This window comes from Myxine glutinosa, chromosome 3, assembly GCF_964187855.1.
Source record: "Myxine glutinosa chromosome 3, kmMyxGlut1.1, whole genome shotgun sequence".
Classification (NCBI taxonomy): Eukaryota; Metazoa; Chordata; class Myxini; order Myxiniformes; family Myxinidae; genus Myxine; species Myxine glutinosa.
Window position 1 is genome coordinate 23,654,523 of NC_136263.1, and position 18,523 is coordinate 23,673,045.

Here is an 18,523-nt window from a genome sequence, read left to right on the forward strand (position 1 = left end):
CAAGTTTTGTCATAACTCGTCCACAACCTTTTGATATATCATATTATATATAGTTTTTCACCCGATCTCTCAATGTAGAAGAATCACTAAACTAATTAATGAATCGCATATCCGAATCCGTATTAAGATCTTCGCCAAAATCAAATCGATTCAGTCTCGTCACACACCCAATCTGTCCACCAAGTTTCTTCCAAATCCGTCCATTTGAAGAGGATTTGCATATCGGATCACTGAATTCAACCACAAATATTCATTACTTACGAAAATCTAAGGTTTTTCAAGCATATTGGTTGGTCTTGTGCGTTATTACCTTCGCAAAAGCGGAAGGTTATGTTTTGATCGCTGTGTATTTATTTGTATGTCTGTGTGTGTGTGTGTATGTTATTCGCATAACTCAAAAAGTATTCAACCGAATTGCATGAAATTTGGTGGGATGATTGGTTATTATACGGGACACATTTGATTAGATTTTGGGAGCAATCGGGTCAAAGGTCAAGGTCAAGGTCACGAAAAGGTCAAAATCGTATTTTTACCAAGTACAGAACAGTAGCTGCGGCGAAGGTATGCGCTCTACCGAGTGCCCGTTCTAGTTCTGCCTGTTTGTCTGTTTGTCTGTCTGTATATCAGTCGCCTACAGGTCACAATTTTCAACCGATCTTCACGAAACTTCACCAAATGGTAGAGCTGGTTATAAGCAAGAAACCTATTGTTTTTGGGGTCAAACGGTAAATAGGTAAACATCGACCAAAGGTCACCAAATTTGTCAAATTTCTAAAATGCTCAATTTTCATCCGACTGACTTGAAATTTTAAGAGGATTTGCATACCAGATCACTGAATTCAACCACCAATTATTTTTGAGGTCATCATAGGCCAACAACTTATTTTAGGGATTTCGCAAGTATCGTGCTACGCACGACATATTTCTTGTGTGTGTGTGTGTGTGTGTGTGTGTGTGTGTGTGTGTGTGTGTGTGTGTGTGCGTGTGTATTTGTTTGTGTGTTTGTGTTTGATTGTCGCACTACTCCTACATTTCTGGCCCGATTACAGCCAGACTTGCTCCACAAGAGGGTATATTAGAAGTCCCCAATCTTTATGGTACAGTATTCCTGTCCCCACGTTTTCCAGTGCCGTGAGGTGTGTTGAATCATAAGCAGTATCCATGTTTTTGCTTCGTGCACGTTACCCGGGTTATTTGCAGAAACAAGGCCTAAATAAAGGAATGCGTCAGAAGAACGTGTTGCATGCTTCGGGGGGAGGTTGCCCGTAAGGCGGGTGCACTGCTGGTTAGATTCCAAACAGCTCAAAGGCAAATGATCTCAGCATAGGCCAAATTTCTCAGATGCGTATGGTACAGATTTCCATATGGAGTGTATTACACAAAGCAGGTATTATACCATACATTTGAAACCAAGAGCAAAGCCATTCCTGGCTTAGCTCTTACATGTGCCGAAACTTGAGGTGTGTGTGTGTGTGTGTGTGTGTGTGTGCGTACATACCACAGGCCATGGTGAGGCAGTCATTGATGGAGATTACCCAAGATACAGATGCCAAATCCTGGTCAAAATGATCGGTGAATTCCACGAGAAAGATGGACAACGTCCTGAAGGTAAAATATCAGATAACCCATTAATGTTCATTTCGAGAAAGCCAAAACCCATAACATTCATCCGCCTTTTACAATCGTAAACTGAAAGACATCAACACTGCCCACATGTTACTCCACAAAGTTTACTTTAAGTTATCTTCAAAAGCATTACTCAACCGTTGCAATGTCGGAGACTTGGTCCAGTCAAGGATCACCATATCCTTCTCAAGTCTTTCAGTTTGTAAGCAAGTTTGTAAGTTTGTAAGTTTGTAAGCCTGGGTGAACTTCAGACAGAGGCTCGGAATCTCAAACATGAGGTATGCCCCGTGTCTCATATCTCGGGCCATTTGGCACAGACTCCCATTGCCAATGTTTGTAACTGTGACATACAAAGCCACCCGTTGACGTACTCCACTCGTGCAGTCAGCACATCACTCTCGATGAAATCATCTCTTCTCCTCCGCCAGCACACTGGCATGGTGCAATGAACGGTCTTTGGCCCAGTCCGATTTCTCCTAAACAATATAATCGACCTCTCTAAATGTTCTCATGTCCCTCTTTTCCTCTTCACAGATCATTTCACATATCAACAGCAGGTCAGCAGCAATGGTTGCATGCCCTCTCCGTTGGCCTCGAAAGGAATAGGACCTGCTCTAACACTAGCATGGCTTTCAATACAGGTAAATTTCACGTTCTCACCCAGCCTTGTTGGAATGAGACCTGAACAGCTTCGAAGGATCGTTAAAAATGTTCAAAAACACATGTTTCCTTATTTAACTATCGAGGAAGAAGTTCCATCAATCAAGCTTCTGGGCCTCACCATCAGCTAAGGATTCGGTGTGAGCGAAAGTGCATAATCTGCGGCTCTCTTTGGAGGCCAACTTTGATACACGATTTGGTTTTGGGCTCTATCGCCCAATTGTGAAGAATCACCTTTAAATAAATAAAAATTACTGTATCCGGATCTGGATCTTCACCAAAATCGAATCAATTTGTTCTTACACACACCCAACCTCTCCACCAAGTTTCATCCGAATCTGTGTCTAACCTTTTCAGATATCCTGCTCACAAACAAACAGACAGACAAACAGACAGACAAACAGACAGACAAAAAGACAGACAGACAGACAGACAAACAGACAGACAAACAGACAGACAAAAAGACAGACAGACAGACAATCAGACAGACAGACAGAGAAACAGACAGACAAACATACAGACAAACAGACAGACAAACAGACAGAGAAACAGACAGAGAAACAGACAGAGAAACAGACAGAGAAACAGACAGACAGACAGACAGACAGACAAACAGACAGAGAAACAGACAGAGAAACAGATGGAGAAAGACAAAGAAACAGACAAATAAACAGACAGAGAAACAGACAGAGAAACAGACAGAGAAACAGACAGAGAAACAGACAGACAGACAGACAGACAAACAGACAGAGAGACAGACAGAGAGACAGACAGACAAACAAACAGACAGACAAACAGACAAACAGGCAGAGAAACAGACAGACAAACAGACAGACAAACAGACAAACAGGCAGAGAAACAGACAGACAAACAGACAGACAAACAGACAGACAAACAGACAGAGAAACAGACAGAGAAACAGACAGAGAAACAGACAGAGAAACAGACAGAGAAACAGACAGACAAACAGACAGACAAAAAGACAGACAGACAGACAGACAAACAGACAGACAAACAGACAGACAAAAAGACAGACAGACAGACAATCAGACAGACAGACAGAGAAACAGACAGACAAACATACAGACAAACAGACAGACAAACAGACAGAGAAACAGACAGAGAAACAGACAGAGAAACAGACAGAGAAACAGACAGACAGACAGACAGACAGACAGACACACAGACAGAGAAACAGACAGAGAAACAGATGGAGAAAGACAAAGAAACAGACAAATAAACAGACAGAGAAACAGACAGAGAAACAGACAGAGAAACAGACAGAGAAACAGACAGACAGACAGACAGACAAACAGACAGAGAGACAGACAGAGAGACAGACAGACAAACAAACAGACAGACAAACAGACAAACGGGCAGAGAAACAGACAGACAAACAGACAGACAAACAGACAGACAAACAGACAGAGAAACAGACAGACAAACAGACAGACAAACAGGGGTGAAAACATAACCTCAGTCCACCTTCGGTGGCGGAAGCAATGGGCAAACAATAAATGTATAAATTGACCATTGTTTCCATGTTACATCAACTGTGTGTGATCATCATCGAATAATGCTTCAGTCATATTTGGCTCGGCGGCCGTAGGGTCTAAAAAATCTATGGCCACTAGCAATTATAGGGCGGCAGCAGTATTTCCACGGTCACACAATGTAGCAGTCACATATGTTTTTATTTTTCGGGTAGCCGCACGGGGTATTTAGAAATTGTGGAGACCGAAAACGTGGGGGTGCCGTACGGTCTTTGATTTGATGTCGCACGGTGACCTTAGGGCGTCCCTGCGGCGGCCATATAATTTTCAAGGCAGACGCAAGGTAGCCTCAAGGTGCCCGCAAGGCGACCGCAGGGGGGCCCTAAGGCGAACGTGTGGCCAGACGGACGGTAACGAGTGCGTATATATACCAGTTCTTTTTCATATGTATAACAGCACTTACAGTTGTCATGGCTACGGCTTGTCGAATTGCTACGGCCACCCTAGAAATGAAAAAAGTTATAACTCCGCGCTATAATTCCACGGCGACCCCTACGGCCTGTAAAAGATAGCCATATGCCCTAGGGCCACCCTGAGGCCACCTCAAAACTCTGCGGCCGCCGCACGTTTCTGTCAATTTAGGGGGGGTACGGCCGCCGTATCCTAGCCGTAGAGCAAATGTGACTGAGGAGTAAATAATAATTGTCAGTCATACAATGATCCTTTCACGTTTGGCACACTTACCTCGTCATGGCACGAGTGCACATGGAGATGATAAATGATGCAGCCAGGATTACCCAGCTCCAGCCACCCTCTTTCGACATGTCGTCCTCTTCCGACGACTGTGCGAATGAATCCGTCACCAGCTGCAATGGTGGGAGTCGGTTAAACAGCCGATTCATCAGAAATTCACACTGAGAGAGTGATGATTCATCAGAAATTCACACTGAGAGAGTGCAAAGATAACAAGCATGGAAAGGTGTGTGCTAAGACAAATGCTGACCTTGCTTGTGCAGACAACAAATGCACATGGAGGTTGCGTCAGAGTCAAGAAAGGTATCATTAGTTCAGTCTCTAACAGGTGGTGTTTGCCATTAAACAAGCATAGAATTAGTGACAAATTAAATGAGTCTACACAAGGCAGTGTACCACATGTACACGACACATACAGTGCTGGAGTAAGCCTTGCCAGGGCCTGGGGCGAAAATAATATTTTCGGGCTGGTCTCATCATGAGTGCCACACATGAGCACAGGTTGTCTAAGGTTGTCTAAGGTTCAGTAAAGAATCTCTCGTCTCTCTCTGGCTTATTTAGATTTAGATTTGAAGGAGTTATATTGACTACCTGCGCACATATAAACACGGAACTCACAGCCCCCACCCCTCCTTACGCTGCTCACTCACTCTGAAAAACTCACGGCCCGCCTTACACCGTTCACTCAAAGGAACATCTCACCACTCACACACCACTCACTCGCGCGATTCACTCCGCAGTTTTCCTTGTTCGCTCCCTCATGCCACACTATTCTAGTAGAAGAACATAACAGATTACCAAGTCTGGACCATGTCCACACAGCTAGTTTCGTTTGTCAGACATTTAAAAAAACATTTTATTCACTCAATTTTTTGGAGGCAGTCAAGATCTGGGGTCCGGAACAAATGCCCCATTTGCACCCCATTAATATGTGCATTGTATATGGCCTGCTTCCCAAATAGGGTCGTGAGCAAATGCCATATGGGACTTTGCAAATGGGATTAGTGAAACTTACAGATTTCTATCCCTTATAAATCAAATATTATTTATCTTCGGACTTCTTGTTTGGTACTTATATCAATAAAAACCGAAATTATTATTTATTTATTAATTAATTAAATAACACCAATCAGCTTTGGCAGCGGATTGAACACAATTTCATCAGTAAGACAAATCCATCTATTCAAGTCCTGTGCACATGATCCTGATCACTTAAATGTCCACCGAGAATCCTATATAATTCTTTATATCATACTAGCAGAAGTACCCGGCATTGCCGGGCGGGGGAGGGGAGGGAAGGGGGAAGGGGAGGGGAACAGGGGGGAGGGGAGGAGAGGGGGGGAGGGGAGAAGGAGGGGGGAGGGGGAGGGGAGGGGTGGGGAGGGGAACGGGGGGAGGGGAGGGGGGAGGGGGAGAGGGGTGGGGAAGGGGTAGGACAGAAAGGAAGGGGTAGGGGGGAAAGGGAGGAGCATGAGGGAAAGGGAGGGGGATGGGGAAGGGGTAGGGCAGAAAGGAAGGGGTAGGGGGGAAAGGGAGGGGGAGGGGGAAAGGGAGGGGGAGTGGGAGGGAGGGGGAGGGAGGAGGGGAGGGGAGGGGGAGGGGGGAGGGGTGGGGGAGGGGAGGGGGGATGGGAGGGGAGGGGAACGGGGGGAGGGGAGGGGAGGGGGAGGGGAGGGGGAGGGGAGGAGAGGGGGGAGGGGGAGGGCTGGGAGGGGGAGAGGAATGGGAGGGTGGGGGAGGGGGAGGGGAGGAGAGGGGGGAGGGAGAGGAGTGGGAGGGTGGGGGGAGGGAGGAGGGGGAGGTGGAGGGAGAGGGGGAGGGGAGGGGGGAGGGGGGGAGGGGAAGGGGCAGGACAGAAAGGAAGGGGTAGGGGGGAAAGGGAGGGGCATGGGGGAAAGGGAGGGGGAGGGGAGGGGAAAGGGGAGGGGGGAAGGGGAGAGGGTAGGGTAGAGGGGGAAGGGAGGGGGAAGGGTAGGGGGAGGGGGAGGGGGAGGAGGGAAGGGGAGGGGAGGGATATAGATGGTTACTGGCAATATTGATCACATCCACAAATGACGTAATCCACACAATTTATGTACTTTACATAACGTTAATAGGAATACATGGCCGTGTAGATGGGAAATACAGTTTTTTGAAATAAATCACAAATATCAGATGAAAGTGAAAAAAAAACCGATGTGGTGTGAATGGCAATGTTCCTCGCTGAAATGTGGAAAAACTGAATTACGTGCGAACGCATACCTGTGAGATTATGGCGGCAAAGTTGGAACATCACGTGATCCTAGCAGAAGTACCCGGCATTGCCGGGTGGGGGAGGGGAGACCCGTACATTCCCAACCCGTACATTCGCCCTCTCGACTCAAGCTCGTATTCGATTCGTATTCGAAATCGAAAGGGGAAATCCTTCGTATTCGAATTCGTAAACACGAAATATGAATTAAAATTTAATTCATATCGCACAAAATCGACACAAAACACGATCGCATAAAGGTGAAAAACGCAATGGCTTTTCGCCCTGAATAACGTGTGACGTGTGACGGGATGGAACATCACGTGATCGCTCTGAGCGAATCAGCGAGCTGCTCGCACTGGCTGAGATTAGCGGGTACTTCGCTGAAATGCGCTGAGGTAAATATGAATAAAAAATATGGATCTCGTCAAATATTGTCTCAGCCATGTTCGTCCCAGGCTCAATGGCCATGTCTATGCCAAATATCAAGCACGTGAGCCTCTCCGTTTCGGAGTCTATCGGTAACATTACACACACACACACACACACACACACACACACACACACACACACGCACACAAACTGTGTTTTATATATACTAGGGCATGCCCGTACTATATCTATATCTAAAATTATATCCCCCCCTCTATTTACATGAAATGGTTTGGTCCATGAAATGTTTTGGTTCATTCGCAACGCCAAAGCGAACGGCGAACGCTTTACATGAAATGGTTTGGTTCATGAAATGTTTTGGTCCATTCGCAACGCCAAAGCGAACGGCGAACGGCTTGCGAGTACAGTGACAATCCCCCCGGGGTTTTAATTAGTTTTAAAACATCGTTTAACGCCAACATAGCGCCAACATAGTTTGCCGACGGGAAATAAATGAATACGCTCTCAAATGTGCCGTCCGAGGCAGAGTGTGTTCGCCACGTTCGGCACACGCGATAGCTCGCTGCTCTCTGATTGGTTGAATCGTTTTTTGGACATAGCTCGGTAAGTAATTGTCCGATTAATATGAAACCTTGAAAAGGCACATCCTCGGGTCCCCAGCAATATACCTGGCAAGTTTAAAGTATATCGGACCCGTGGTTGTCGAGAAACAGCGGTCACAGACAAACAAACGTACAAACAAACAAACGTACAAACAAACAAACGTACAAACAAACAAACACACAGAGATTACTGGAATTATAGATAGATAGGACATCTATATGGCATTCTAATATGACATTTTGGAAAAAGAGCTTTCATTTTTTTATGGGCGAAAGACATTTGGGTTTCATGACACTCACAGGTAGCAGGCTTGCACTTACTTACCTTTGCGCTGTCTCGAATTGATTCGATCGCAGATCTGACTTTAACCTGTCGGATTGGCGCATCGCAGGTGGGAGGGGACGCATCGACAACTCACCACATGTAGCATGGGATGTTTTAAGCCGGGGATCCGTGTTCTCGCATCGATTTGCTGGATGCGGTTAAAGATCCCATGGTGCAAAGACAAGGCGGTTGTCCCTGTCTGATGAAATTCTTGACCCCAAACTATCCCTCGCGAGTCGAACCCGCAGGTTGGGGCTCCATGAGCAACCCCGTCACTCACGATGGACCAATGATCCACGGCCTAGAGCCCCAGACGTGGCCGGGATAAGTATCAACAACAGAGGGAGAAAGTAAAACAAAGGCCAACAAAGATAAATGTCTTTTTACAACCATTGCACAACCATTTATATGAGTTTGTTATGCACTCCTGGAGAGAAACAGTTGAAAACTTGTGGTTGTCCTCGGGTCGGTTCTAGGTGGTTCTAGATTTCCCTTCCCTCCCATGATCTTTATCTCCGTACGTCAAACTAGAGAATTTGGAATCAGAACAAGTATTCACCCCCCCCCTCCCCCCCCCCTCAATGCATATACCCTCAAAGCTTCACAACTTTCATTGCCCATGATGTACCACACTTTGTTCATGGCATTTAAAATATCAGGGCCTGGGGGGTTTTTGGGGGGGGGGTTTTGGGGGGGGGGGGGGTTGAGTGACTGTTTTTTATTTTTGTATACAAGACCGAGGCTCGTGTAAGAGCTAACGTTAATCACAAAAACATAAACGGACACACAAAACATATAATAAATGGAGCGGGAGACAAGATGGGGAGAGAGAGAGGGAAGCGCACAAGTACAACAGCAGAGAACAGGGACATCGGGAGATCTGTGGGAGGGAGAGGGCTTGGGGGGAGAGGGCAAGGGAAGGGGAGGAGGGGGTGGGAGAGGTATAAAACACATGGACACTGCAAGCACGTCCAGGAAAGAAGTCGGTATTTCAAAAAAGTGGATTTGGGGTGAATTAATGGGGGTAGAAAAGATCAAGGTTTTGGATGGGGGAAGATAAGGGATGGTGATGAACACCTGTTTTGAAGACCTGGAGGGTGGAGTGGGATTGAAGAGAGTGAGGGAGTTTGTTCCAGAGGCGGGGGAAAAGAGGAATGAAGGAGTGAAGGTGAGCAGAGACAGTTTCACCAGTTGTTGTTCCTAAATCCAGGTGAGCGTCAGGACCCACAGTCCTATTTTCTACATTTTGGCCACCGATGACATCATCATCCATTAACACAAACAAAAAATAGCCATTGCCTAGGAACAGGTCAGTGGTGTCCACGAATCAAGTCATCACATATTTCACTTTCTCAAGCAGGGAGAAACCTCCAAGCAATTAATGATAAAATGATTATTATGCTTAATCTAGTACAAACAAGCAATTATGGCGTCTTCGTTTCTTCTCCATCCACGGGAGGACAAAAAAAAGTTATATAAAACTCCATCGTGGTACACACTGGAGGCCTATTAACACCATATCATGTCAGAGAAGAAGAACAATAGCCAAGACATCTGCGTGGACCTGGCCTGTCAATGATGGTTCATTTGCAGGTGACAAAACATCTCAAAGTGTCAAGTGAGCTGGTTTATGGCGATCGCACCATTCCGATTTTTTAAACCGCTTCAATATCTGGCGACATCCGTCCTTCCATCCATCCGTTCATCTCCAAAGGGTAATTCTAGGGGATTATAAAGGGTTCGAAAAGGTAATTCTAACGTGTTCGAAAAGGTAATTCTAAAGGGTTATGAAGTGTTCTAAGAGGTCATTTAAAGGGTTCTAAAGGGTTCTGACGTGTTCTAAGAGGTAATTTAAAGGGTTCTAAAGGGTTCTGACGTGTTCTAAGAGGTCATTTAAAGGGTTCTAAAGGGTTCTGACGTGTTCTAAGAGGTAATTTAAAGGGTTCTAAAGGGTTCTGACGTGTTCTAAGAGGTCATTTAAAGGGTTCTAAAGGGTTCTGAAGTGTTCTTTGTGGTCATTTATAGGGTTCTAAAGGGTTCTGAAGTGTTCTAAGAGGTCATTTAAAGGGTTATAAAGGGTTCTGAAGTGTTCTAAGAGGTCATTTATATGGTTCTAAAGGGTTCTGACGTGTTCTAAGAGGTCATTTAAAGGGTTCTAAAGGGTTCTGACGTGTTCTAAGAGGTAATTTAAAGGGTTCTAAAGGGTTCTGACGTGTTCTAAGAGGTCATTTAAAGGGTTCTAAAGGGTTCTGACGTGTTCTAAGAGGTAATTTAAAGGGTTCTAAAGGGTTCTGACGTGTTCTAAGAGGTCATTTAAAGGGTTCTAAAGGGTTCTGAAGTGTTCTTTGTGGTCATTTATAGGGTTCTAAAGGGTTCTGAAGTGTTCTAAGAGGTCATTTAAAGGGTTCTAAAGGGTTCTGACGTGTTCTAAGAGGTAATTTAAAGGGTTCTGAAGTGTTCTAAGAGGTCATTTAAAGGGTTATAAAGGGTTCTGAAGTGTTCTAAGAGGTCATTTATAGGGTTCTAAAGGGTTCTGAAGTGTTCTAAGAGGTCATTTAAAGGGTTCTAAAGGGTTCTGACGTGTTCTAAGAGGTAATTTAAAGGGTTCTAAAGTGTTCTAAGAGGTAATTTAAAGGGTTCTAAAGGGTTCTGACGTGTTCTAAGAGGTCATTTAAAGGGTTCTAAAGGGTTCTGACGTGTTCTAAGAGGTAATTTAAAGGGTTCTGAAGTGTTCTAAGAGGTCATTTAAAGGGTTATAAAGGGTTCTGAAGTGTTCTAAGAGGTCATTTATAGGGTTCTAAAGGGTTCTGAAGTGTTCTAAGAGGTCATTTAAAGGGTTCTAAAGGGTTCTGAAGTGTTCTTTGTGGTCATTTATAGGGTTCTAAAGGGTTCTGAAGTGTTCTAAGAGGTCATTTAAAGGGTTCTAAAGGGTAATTTTAAGGAGTTCTAAAAGGTGATTTTAAGGGGTTCAAAAGGTCATTTTAAGGGGTTCTAAAAGGTCATTCTGAAGGGTTGGAAAATGTAATTATAAAGGGTTCTAACGGGTAATTCTGAAGGGTTTTGTTTGTTTCTCGGTTTTGCCCATTTCAAATTAAAAATAAACTGAACGGCTTCCATCGGACATGGGTGCGCTTTTTCACGTGTACCTGAACTATACAACGATCTTGTTTGATGGAAGAGAGTTCTTGCAAAAGCAAGTCAAAATGTGTAGAGATCACACCAGATGATGATGATGATGATGATGATTCCATAAAGTCCCTCCACAGCTCGCTGAACCTCCAACTTCACCTGATGTATCTGAGCAGGTGAATCTTGCCCATCAAATACCCATGCACTCATGGCAGATGTAAATGTAAATTCACGACCGGTCTATTCTATGGTACATTCCCTGATATGGTGTAAACCTTCATACCGTTTATAATGAATCCTTCCTTTGACTGAGCAGAAACAGACCTTGATAAAGACCGATTATACCTTATTATACGAATGTCCATACGTTTCTCAGGATGCATTGTAAAGGAAATGTCATCTGCTCTCATCAGTTTGGCAAAATAAACCCTTTTTACACTCTGTCTGGCCTTGAGAAAAAGTCGAGGCACAGGAACACTGTGAGAACTACTGCCATTAGTGTCTTGTTTAAGGTTCTTGGGCCGTATTCACAAAACAATTTGAACCCGATTAAAGCTTAGAGCTGCCCTTGGTGAAAGACTCCGATACAGATATTTATTCACAAAAGGTTTTCCTTTTTTTGCCTCAGCATAAGGTAAAATATGGCCGTAACTTCCAGGCTGTCCTGAGGTTAATTGCGAAAACAGGCAATGGATGAATGGATCGCTGTGGATGTGGATTGGGAGGAAGTTATTGATTTGTAAGGGAAGAGGAACAATAGACGAGACACCTGCGTGGACCCAACCTGTCAATGTTGGTTGATTTGCAGGTGACAAAATGTCTGGAAGTGTCGAGTGAGCTGTTGAAGGTTTTTATGGAACAAATCATCTTTAAAAATCAATATATGTATCAAGACCTAAATATATATTTGTGTGTGTGCACGTGAGAGAGAGAATGAGAGAGACAGAGACAGAGACAGAGACAGACTTTTGTCTCCTTTTATTATAAAAGTATAAAACCAAAGTATTCCAACTCCACTTTCCATACAAATCACAAGCTCATTTCCAATGCATTTGCACAAAACACCCCCCATGCCCCATACCTCTTCAAACACAAGAAGGGGGTGGGGGAGGTGGAGGGGGTGGGGGAGGTGGAGGGGGTGGGGGAGGTGGAGGGGGAGGGCAAGGGGAGGGGGAGGGGGAGGGGGGAGGGGAGGGGGAGAGGGGTGGGGAAGGGGTAGGACAGAAAGGAAGGGGTAGGGGGAAAGGGAGGAGCATGAGGGAAAGGGAGGGGGATGGGGAAGGGGTAGGGCAGAAAGGAAGGGGTAGGGGGGAAAGGGAGGGGGAGGGGGGAAAGGGAGGGGGAGTGGGAGGGAGGGGGAGGGAGGGGGAGGAGGGGAGGGGAGGGGGAGGGGGAGGGGTGGGGGAGGGGAGGGGGGATATGGGGGGAGGGGAGGGGGATGGGAGGGCGCTCCTCCACCTTCCCCATGTTTACATGATAAGCATGTTCGAGCTTTATACGTGCTGACACCATCCATATAAAACAAAAAAAAGTGCATTTTCATTTGTTCCACTACCTAATCTGGCTTTTCTGGTTTTATAAATTGCAAGCTTAGCAATTCCAAGCAAAAAATTCAAAAGCAAAATCACAGAGTTTTTCCTAGTGTTACATGCAAGTCCGCAAACAAGGATTGTAACAGAAAAAACAATTTTGAATTTACAAAAGATTCGGCTCAGATACAGAAACAGAGATGACAATCTCTTGCACTCAATAAACGCATGATACAAATGTTCAACATTACCACAAAAAGGACATAAATTAGACACAGCAGGGTTAAACTTCTGAACTAACACCTGTGTGGCCAGGGCGTGATGGACCAGTCTCCAATTTAGGTCTCCTGTACGTCCGACAGTACGAAACCTTTACATTTCATCCCAATTTGAGTGAGAAATGCTCCTGCAGGTAAAAGCTCTTTCCACTTGTTCCTTAAGGGTGCTGCGCAGCCCGGTAAGCACACCTCTAGACAAATTCTATACATTGTCACATTCCAGTTGGAGTTGCTGCTCTTCAGAAAGAGATGGGAGAAGTTCAATCATCCCATTTGCCATCGTTTTATACACCGTTCTTGGAGTAAACAAGTTTGAGTAAAACTCTTGCAGTGAATGTTTAATGTCACTCTGGCAAGTCAGAACACCGTCGGAAGAGCGTAGACTCTGAATCTGCCGAGAAGTGTTGGCAGTCTTCTGCATTTTGAAGAAATCTTTGTTTGGAGTCTCGAGGTGTATTCTGCTCATCCGCAGGTGAATCATTGCTCCCGCCGCACGCTCTTTGACCAGTTCGGCCAGTAGGGTCTTTTTTCCTATCAGCTGCTGATATTGGTCACTTCCCCCAAGATGTTCCAGCTTCTTGTTCATATTTAAGTACATCTGCTTTTAGAGCACTTATCAACCCAGACGTATTAATAGTGGCAGACGAGCAATATTGTTGGCAGAAAATCCGAATTTGTGATTTGGTACAGTCCCATCACTGTTGCATATTGACATACAGCAGGGACACTTTTTCTTTACTAATCCTTCCCATACCAGTCTGAAGGCATTTTTAAAATGTTCATGTTGTAACAATTTCACATTGACATTCCAGTGTACACTCTTACAGCAATGACAGGGTCACCAATGTAGGAGCTGTGCTCCAACGTAAATCGGAAGAATGGACGCGACAAAAAGCTGGAATTCGTCCGAGTTTCTTTATTGTGTCAAATCAACTCGGGTACTCTGAAAAGCCCGTTTATCGGGCAGCAATATATATACACATTATCCCGGAGCGTTTGCCCGGGAAAGGCGAGACCGGGCGTGCCCGGGCGTTCTGGGCGAACCCTGGAAAGGCGAGTCTGGACATGCCCGGGCGTCCTGGACGAGGCCTGGCAAGTCGAGAGCGGGCATGCCCGGGCGTCCTGGACGAGCCCTGGAAAGGCGAGGCTGGGCGTGCCCGGGCGTTCTGGGCGAACACTGGAAAGGCGAGTCTGGACATGCCCAGGCGTCCTGGACAAGGCCTGGCAAGTCGAGAGCGGGCATGCCCGGGCGGCCTGGACGAGCCCTGGAAAGGCGAAGCTGGGCGTGCCCGGGCGTCCTGGGCGAGCCCAGCATGGTGATCGCTCCGCGTCCTCGGTAGGTGCAAGGCGATTGTGTATACCCAGCGGTAGCCGCTACAATACGATTATTACATGTTGTATTTGCGATGTTATTACCTGAGACATGTGCAGGTCTACAAGAGCTTTGTGTTGCTCTTGTTATTGGAGGTTGATTCTTGAAATGTGCACGCATTGGTCAGACATCTGCAGGACGGCAGCCACATCTGTCACCTGACTCCATCCACCACTTAGCACAAGATGAAATGATATGGCTGCCATCTTGGTTTTCTTTTGGGCCTAACACATGAGGGCCTGTGCTGATTATACACTGCCCGGGAAGTTGCGTCAAATTTCCATTGACTTTGTTTGGGTCGAGTGCTATTCATGACGAGGGACCCTCAAAAAAATCTAATTTTATATTGTAGCGACCCATGGGTCCCCCAAAGCTCGAGACCAGCAACAGAATCTCCTGGCCCAAGCTGGTGACGTAACCGGCGGCCAAACCGCGGCGCCGAGGTTATAATCCTTTGCACCTGTCGGTCACATGACCACCAAAGCGTGCCTCGCCTGAGAGGCGGGGCTTTGGTTCTGATGTATGCTTTTTGGTTTGGATATATATATGCGAACCCGATAAACGGGCTTTCAGAGTTCCCGAGATGATTATACAATAAACATCTTCTCGGACGAGTTTGTGTTTTGTCCGTCACTTCGGCCATCTCAAGCAGGAGCGCTGCTCCTTCACTGGTGACCCCGAGTTTACGACACGCGATGGACACGGCAGTGTCCCTCAAACTGCCCACTTTCTGTGAAGCACATGCCGCCGTCTGGTTCGCTCAGGTGGACTCCCAGTTCGCCCTGCGTGGCATTATGGAGGACACCACGAAATACCATTACGTGGTCGCCACACTCGGCTCTGTGACCGCCGCACGCTGCCTGAGCCTCCTCCAGAGCCTGCCCGCTGACGGCAAGTACGACGCCATCAAGGCACTTCTTCTGGGCGCTTTCGCCCTCTCCCCGGCTGAACGCGCACGACGCCTGCTCGACCTTCCTGAGCTCGGCGATACACGCCCGTCCGAACGTATGGACTACATGCTCGCGTTGCTCGGCGAGCATCCCTCGGATTTCCTTTTCCAAGAGTTTTTTCTCTGCCAGCTCCTGGCCCAGGTCCGGGTCGCCCTGGCAAGCACGACCATCACGAACCACCGCGACCTCGCCAGGGAGGCTGACAAGATCGATTCGGCAAGCCAGCTCGTCGGAGCCGTGAGCCAGGTCGTCGGGGTGGCTGCCGGGAGCCCGCCCGCCGCCCAGTCGGCGCCCGCGGCGCAGTTTCCCGCCCACCCGCCCGACGCCCGTGACGCAGCTTCCTTCCCGGAGGCCGCCGGGCCGGCGCGACTGGCAGCGGCGACGCCGCGTCGCCCGGTCCCGACGCGTCGACCGGAGCCCCCACCAGACCCGGCCTGGTGTTATTTCCACGCCAGGTTCGGGCGGCAGGCCCGATCATGTCGACCCCCGTGCACGTTCGGCAAGTCGGGAAACAGTCGGGCCGGCACTCACTACCAGCCATGAGCGCCGGCCGTTCCGGAAACCTGCTATTCATCGCGGACCAAGCGTCGGGGTGGCGTTTCCTCTGCGACACCGGCGCTCAGCTGAGCGTCATTCCCGCTTCGGCGGAGGACAGGCGGGCCGCCATTTGCGGCCCCTCCTTAATCGTGGCCAACGGCTCCGCCATCCGCACCTTCGGCCCATGCACCGTCACCCTCCGCTTCGGCAGCCAGCTCTTTCGCTGGGAGTTCGTGACGGCGGACGTCCCCATGGCTTTGCTCGGGGCCGATTTCCTTTGCGCCCATGGGCTGCTGGTCGACATTAAACGTCGGCGTCTCGTCAACGCCGAAACTTTCAGCTCGCTGGCGTGCGCCTTGAGCCATTCCGCGCCCACCGAGCTTTCCTGCGTCCTCCCGTTGGCAGACGACTTCGCGCGTCTCCTCGCGGAGTTCCCGGCCCTCACGCGACCGACGTTTTCGGCCGTCGCGGTGCGTCATGGCATCGAGCATCACATTCCCACTACGGGCCCGCCGGTGTACGCCCGAGCTCGCCGTCTCGACCCAGCCAAACTCGCCGTCGCCAAGGCCGAGTTCGCCGCGCTGGAGCGCCTCGGCATCGTGCGGCGCTCCGACAGCGCCTGGGCCTCGCCGCTGCACATCGTCCTGAAGCAGGAGGGCGGATGGCGGCCATGCGGCGACCACCGCCGCCTCAATGATGCCACTACCCCCGACAGGTACCCCGTCCCGCACATCCAGGATTTTTCCGCCCGGTTGGTGGGGCGGACCATTTTTTCAAAAGTGGACCTGATTCGGGGGTACCACCAGGTGCCCGTCCGCCCGGCCGACATCCCGAAGACGGCCGTTATTACACCTTTCGGCCTCTTCGAATTCCTCCAGATGCCCTTCGGCCTCAAAAACGCGGCACAGGCGTTCCAGCGCCTGATGGACGGCATGCTGCGCGACTTGCCGTTCCTCTTTACCTACCTGGACGACATCCTCGTCACCAGCACGTCCAGAGCCGAGCACCTCCTCCACCTCCGGACGCTGTTCGGCCGCCTCAGCGAGCACGGCTTGATCGTCAACCCGGCCAAATGTCACTTTGGTGCGGCGACGATCGCCTTTTTGGGCCACCGCATCACCCGGAACGGCGCCGTGCCGCTACCGGCCAAGGTCGAGGCCATCGCCGCTTTCCCGCGCCCCCGCTCCGTCAAGGCGCTGCAGGAGTTCCTCGGGATGGTGAACTTTTACCACCAGTTCGTGCCCCGAGCTGCGCAACTCATGCGGCCCTTGTACACCGCCCTTTCGCGGCCAGCCGGCGAAGCGCGACGTCGTCTGGTCCACGGACATGGACGCTGCTTTCACCGGCGCGAAACGGGCCCTCGCCAACACCACGCTGCTGGCCCACCCGGTACCCCATGCTCCCATCGCCCTCACCACGGACGCCTCCGACTACGCCGTGGGCGCGGTTCATGAGCAATGGGTAAACGGGGCCTGGCAGCCGCTCGCGTTCTTCAGCCGGCAACTCCTGCCCAACGAGTTGAAGTACAGCACTTTTGACCGCGAGCTCCTCAGGCTGTACCTGGCCGTCCGCCATTTTCGCCACCTCCTGGAGGGCCGCCCGTTCACGGCCTTTGTCGACCACAAGCCATTGATTTTCGCCATGGCCAAGGTCACGGAGCCGTGGTCGGCCCGCCAGCAGCGCCACCTCTCCGCCGTGTCGGAATACACCACGGACATCCGGCACGTCGCCGGAAAGGACAACGCCGTGGCCGACTGCCTTTCTCGAGCCGGCGCCAACGCCGTCCACCTCGGCGTCGATTTCGCCCTGATGGCGACGGACCAGGCCACCGACGGCACGGTGCAGGCGCTCCGGTTGGCGGACACGGGCCTCCGCTTGGCTGACGTCCCCTTCGCGGACACGGTCCTGCTTTGTGACGTCTCCCAAGGCCGACCTCGCCCCGTTGTGCCGGTCACCTGGCGGCGTCGCATTTTTGCTTCGCTCCACGGCCTCTCACACCCGGGCCGGAAGGCGTCCCAGAGGCTGGTGTCGGCACGTTTCATCTGGCACGGGTTGCGACGGGACGTCCGCGACTGGGCCAACGCCTGCACACCCTGCCAGCGGGCCAAGGTCCACCGTCACACCCAGGCTCCGCTGGCTCCTTTCACCGTGCCCGAGCGACGTTTCGACCACGTCCACGTGGACCTGGTGGGTCCCCTGCCCCCATCGCAGGGGTTCACCCACCTGCTTACCATGGTGGACAGGACCACCAGGTGGCCGGAGGCCGTGCCCCTCGCCTCCACCACCACCGCCGATGTGGCCCAGGCGTTCATCGCCACCTGGGTCACGCGTTTCGGCGCACCAGCGGACATCTCGGCGGACCGCGGCCCACAGTTCACGTCCAAACTGTGGGGCGCGGTCGCCCGCACGTTGGGCGTTACCCTGCACCACACCACGGCCTACCACCCCCAGGCCAACGGGTTGTGCAAGCGGTTCCACAGCTCCATGAAGGCCGCACTCATGGCCGGCCTCCAGGACGACGGCTGGGCCGACCGGCTCCCGTGGGTCCTTTTGGGCCTCCGCACGGCTCCAAAGGAGGACCTCCAGGCGTCCACTGCCGAGCTGGTATACGGCCAGGCCCTCCGCATCCCGGGTGAGTTCGTGCCC

General features: G+C 49.8%; 1 protein-coding gene across 5 annotated transcripts in view; it reads right to left on the bottom strand.

The window, feature by feature from the left end:
* LOC137423746 (monocarboxylate transporter 12) overlaps positions 1 to 8,360 on the bottom strand; it is a 33,849-nt gene extending 25,489 nt beyond the window's left edge. For 2 of the 5 annotated variants that reach the window (XM_078773770.1, XM_078773771.1), the window contains exons 1-2: positions 4,524 to 4,737; positions 1,499 to 1,602 (exon numbers count right to left, since the gene is read on the bottom strand). In XM_078773770.1, the coding sequence (XP_078629896.1) occupies positions 1,499 to 1,602; positions 4,524 to 4,681 (262 nt within the window). In that variant the 5' untranslated portion in view covers positions 4,682 to 4,737. Of the gene's footprint in view, positions 1 to 1,498; positions 1,603 to 1,764; positions 1,829 to 4,523; positions 4,738 to 8,082 lie in introns of those variants that run through there. The other 3 variants (XM_078773772.1, XM_068111216.2, XM_068111217.2) reach the window with 3 other exon arrangements.
* Between the last annotated feature and the right edge of the window lie 10,163 nt (positions 8,361 to 18,523).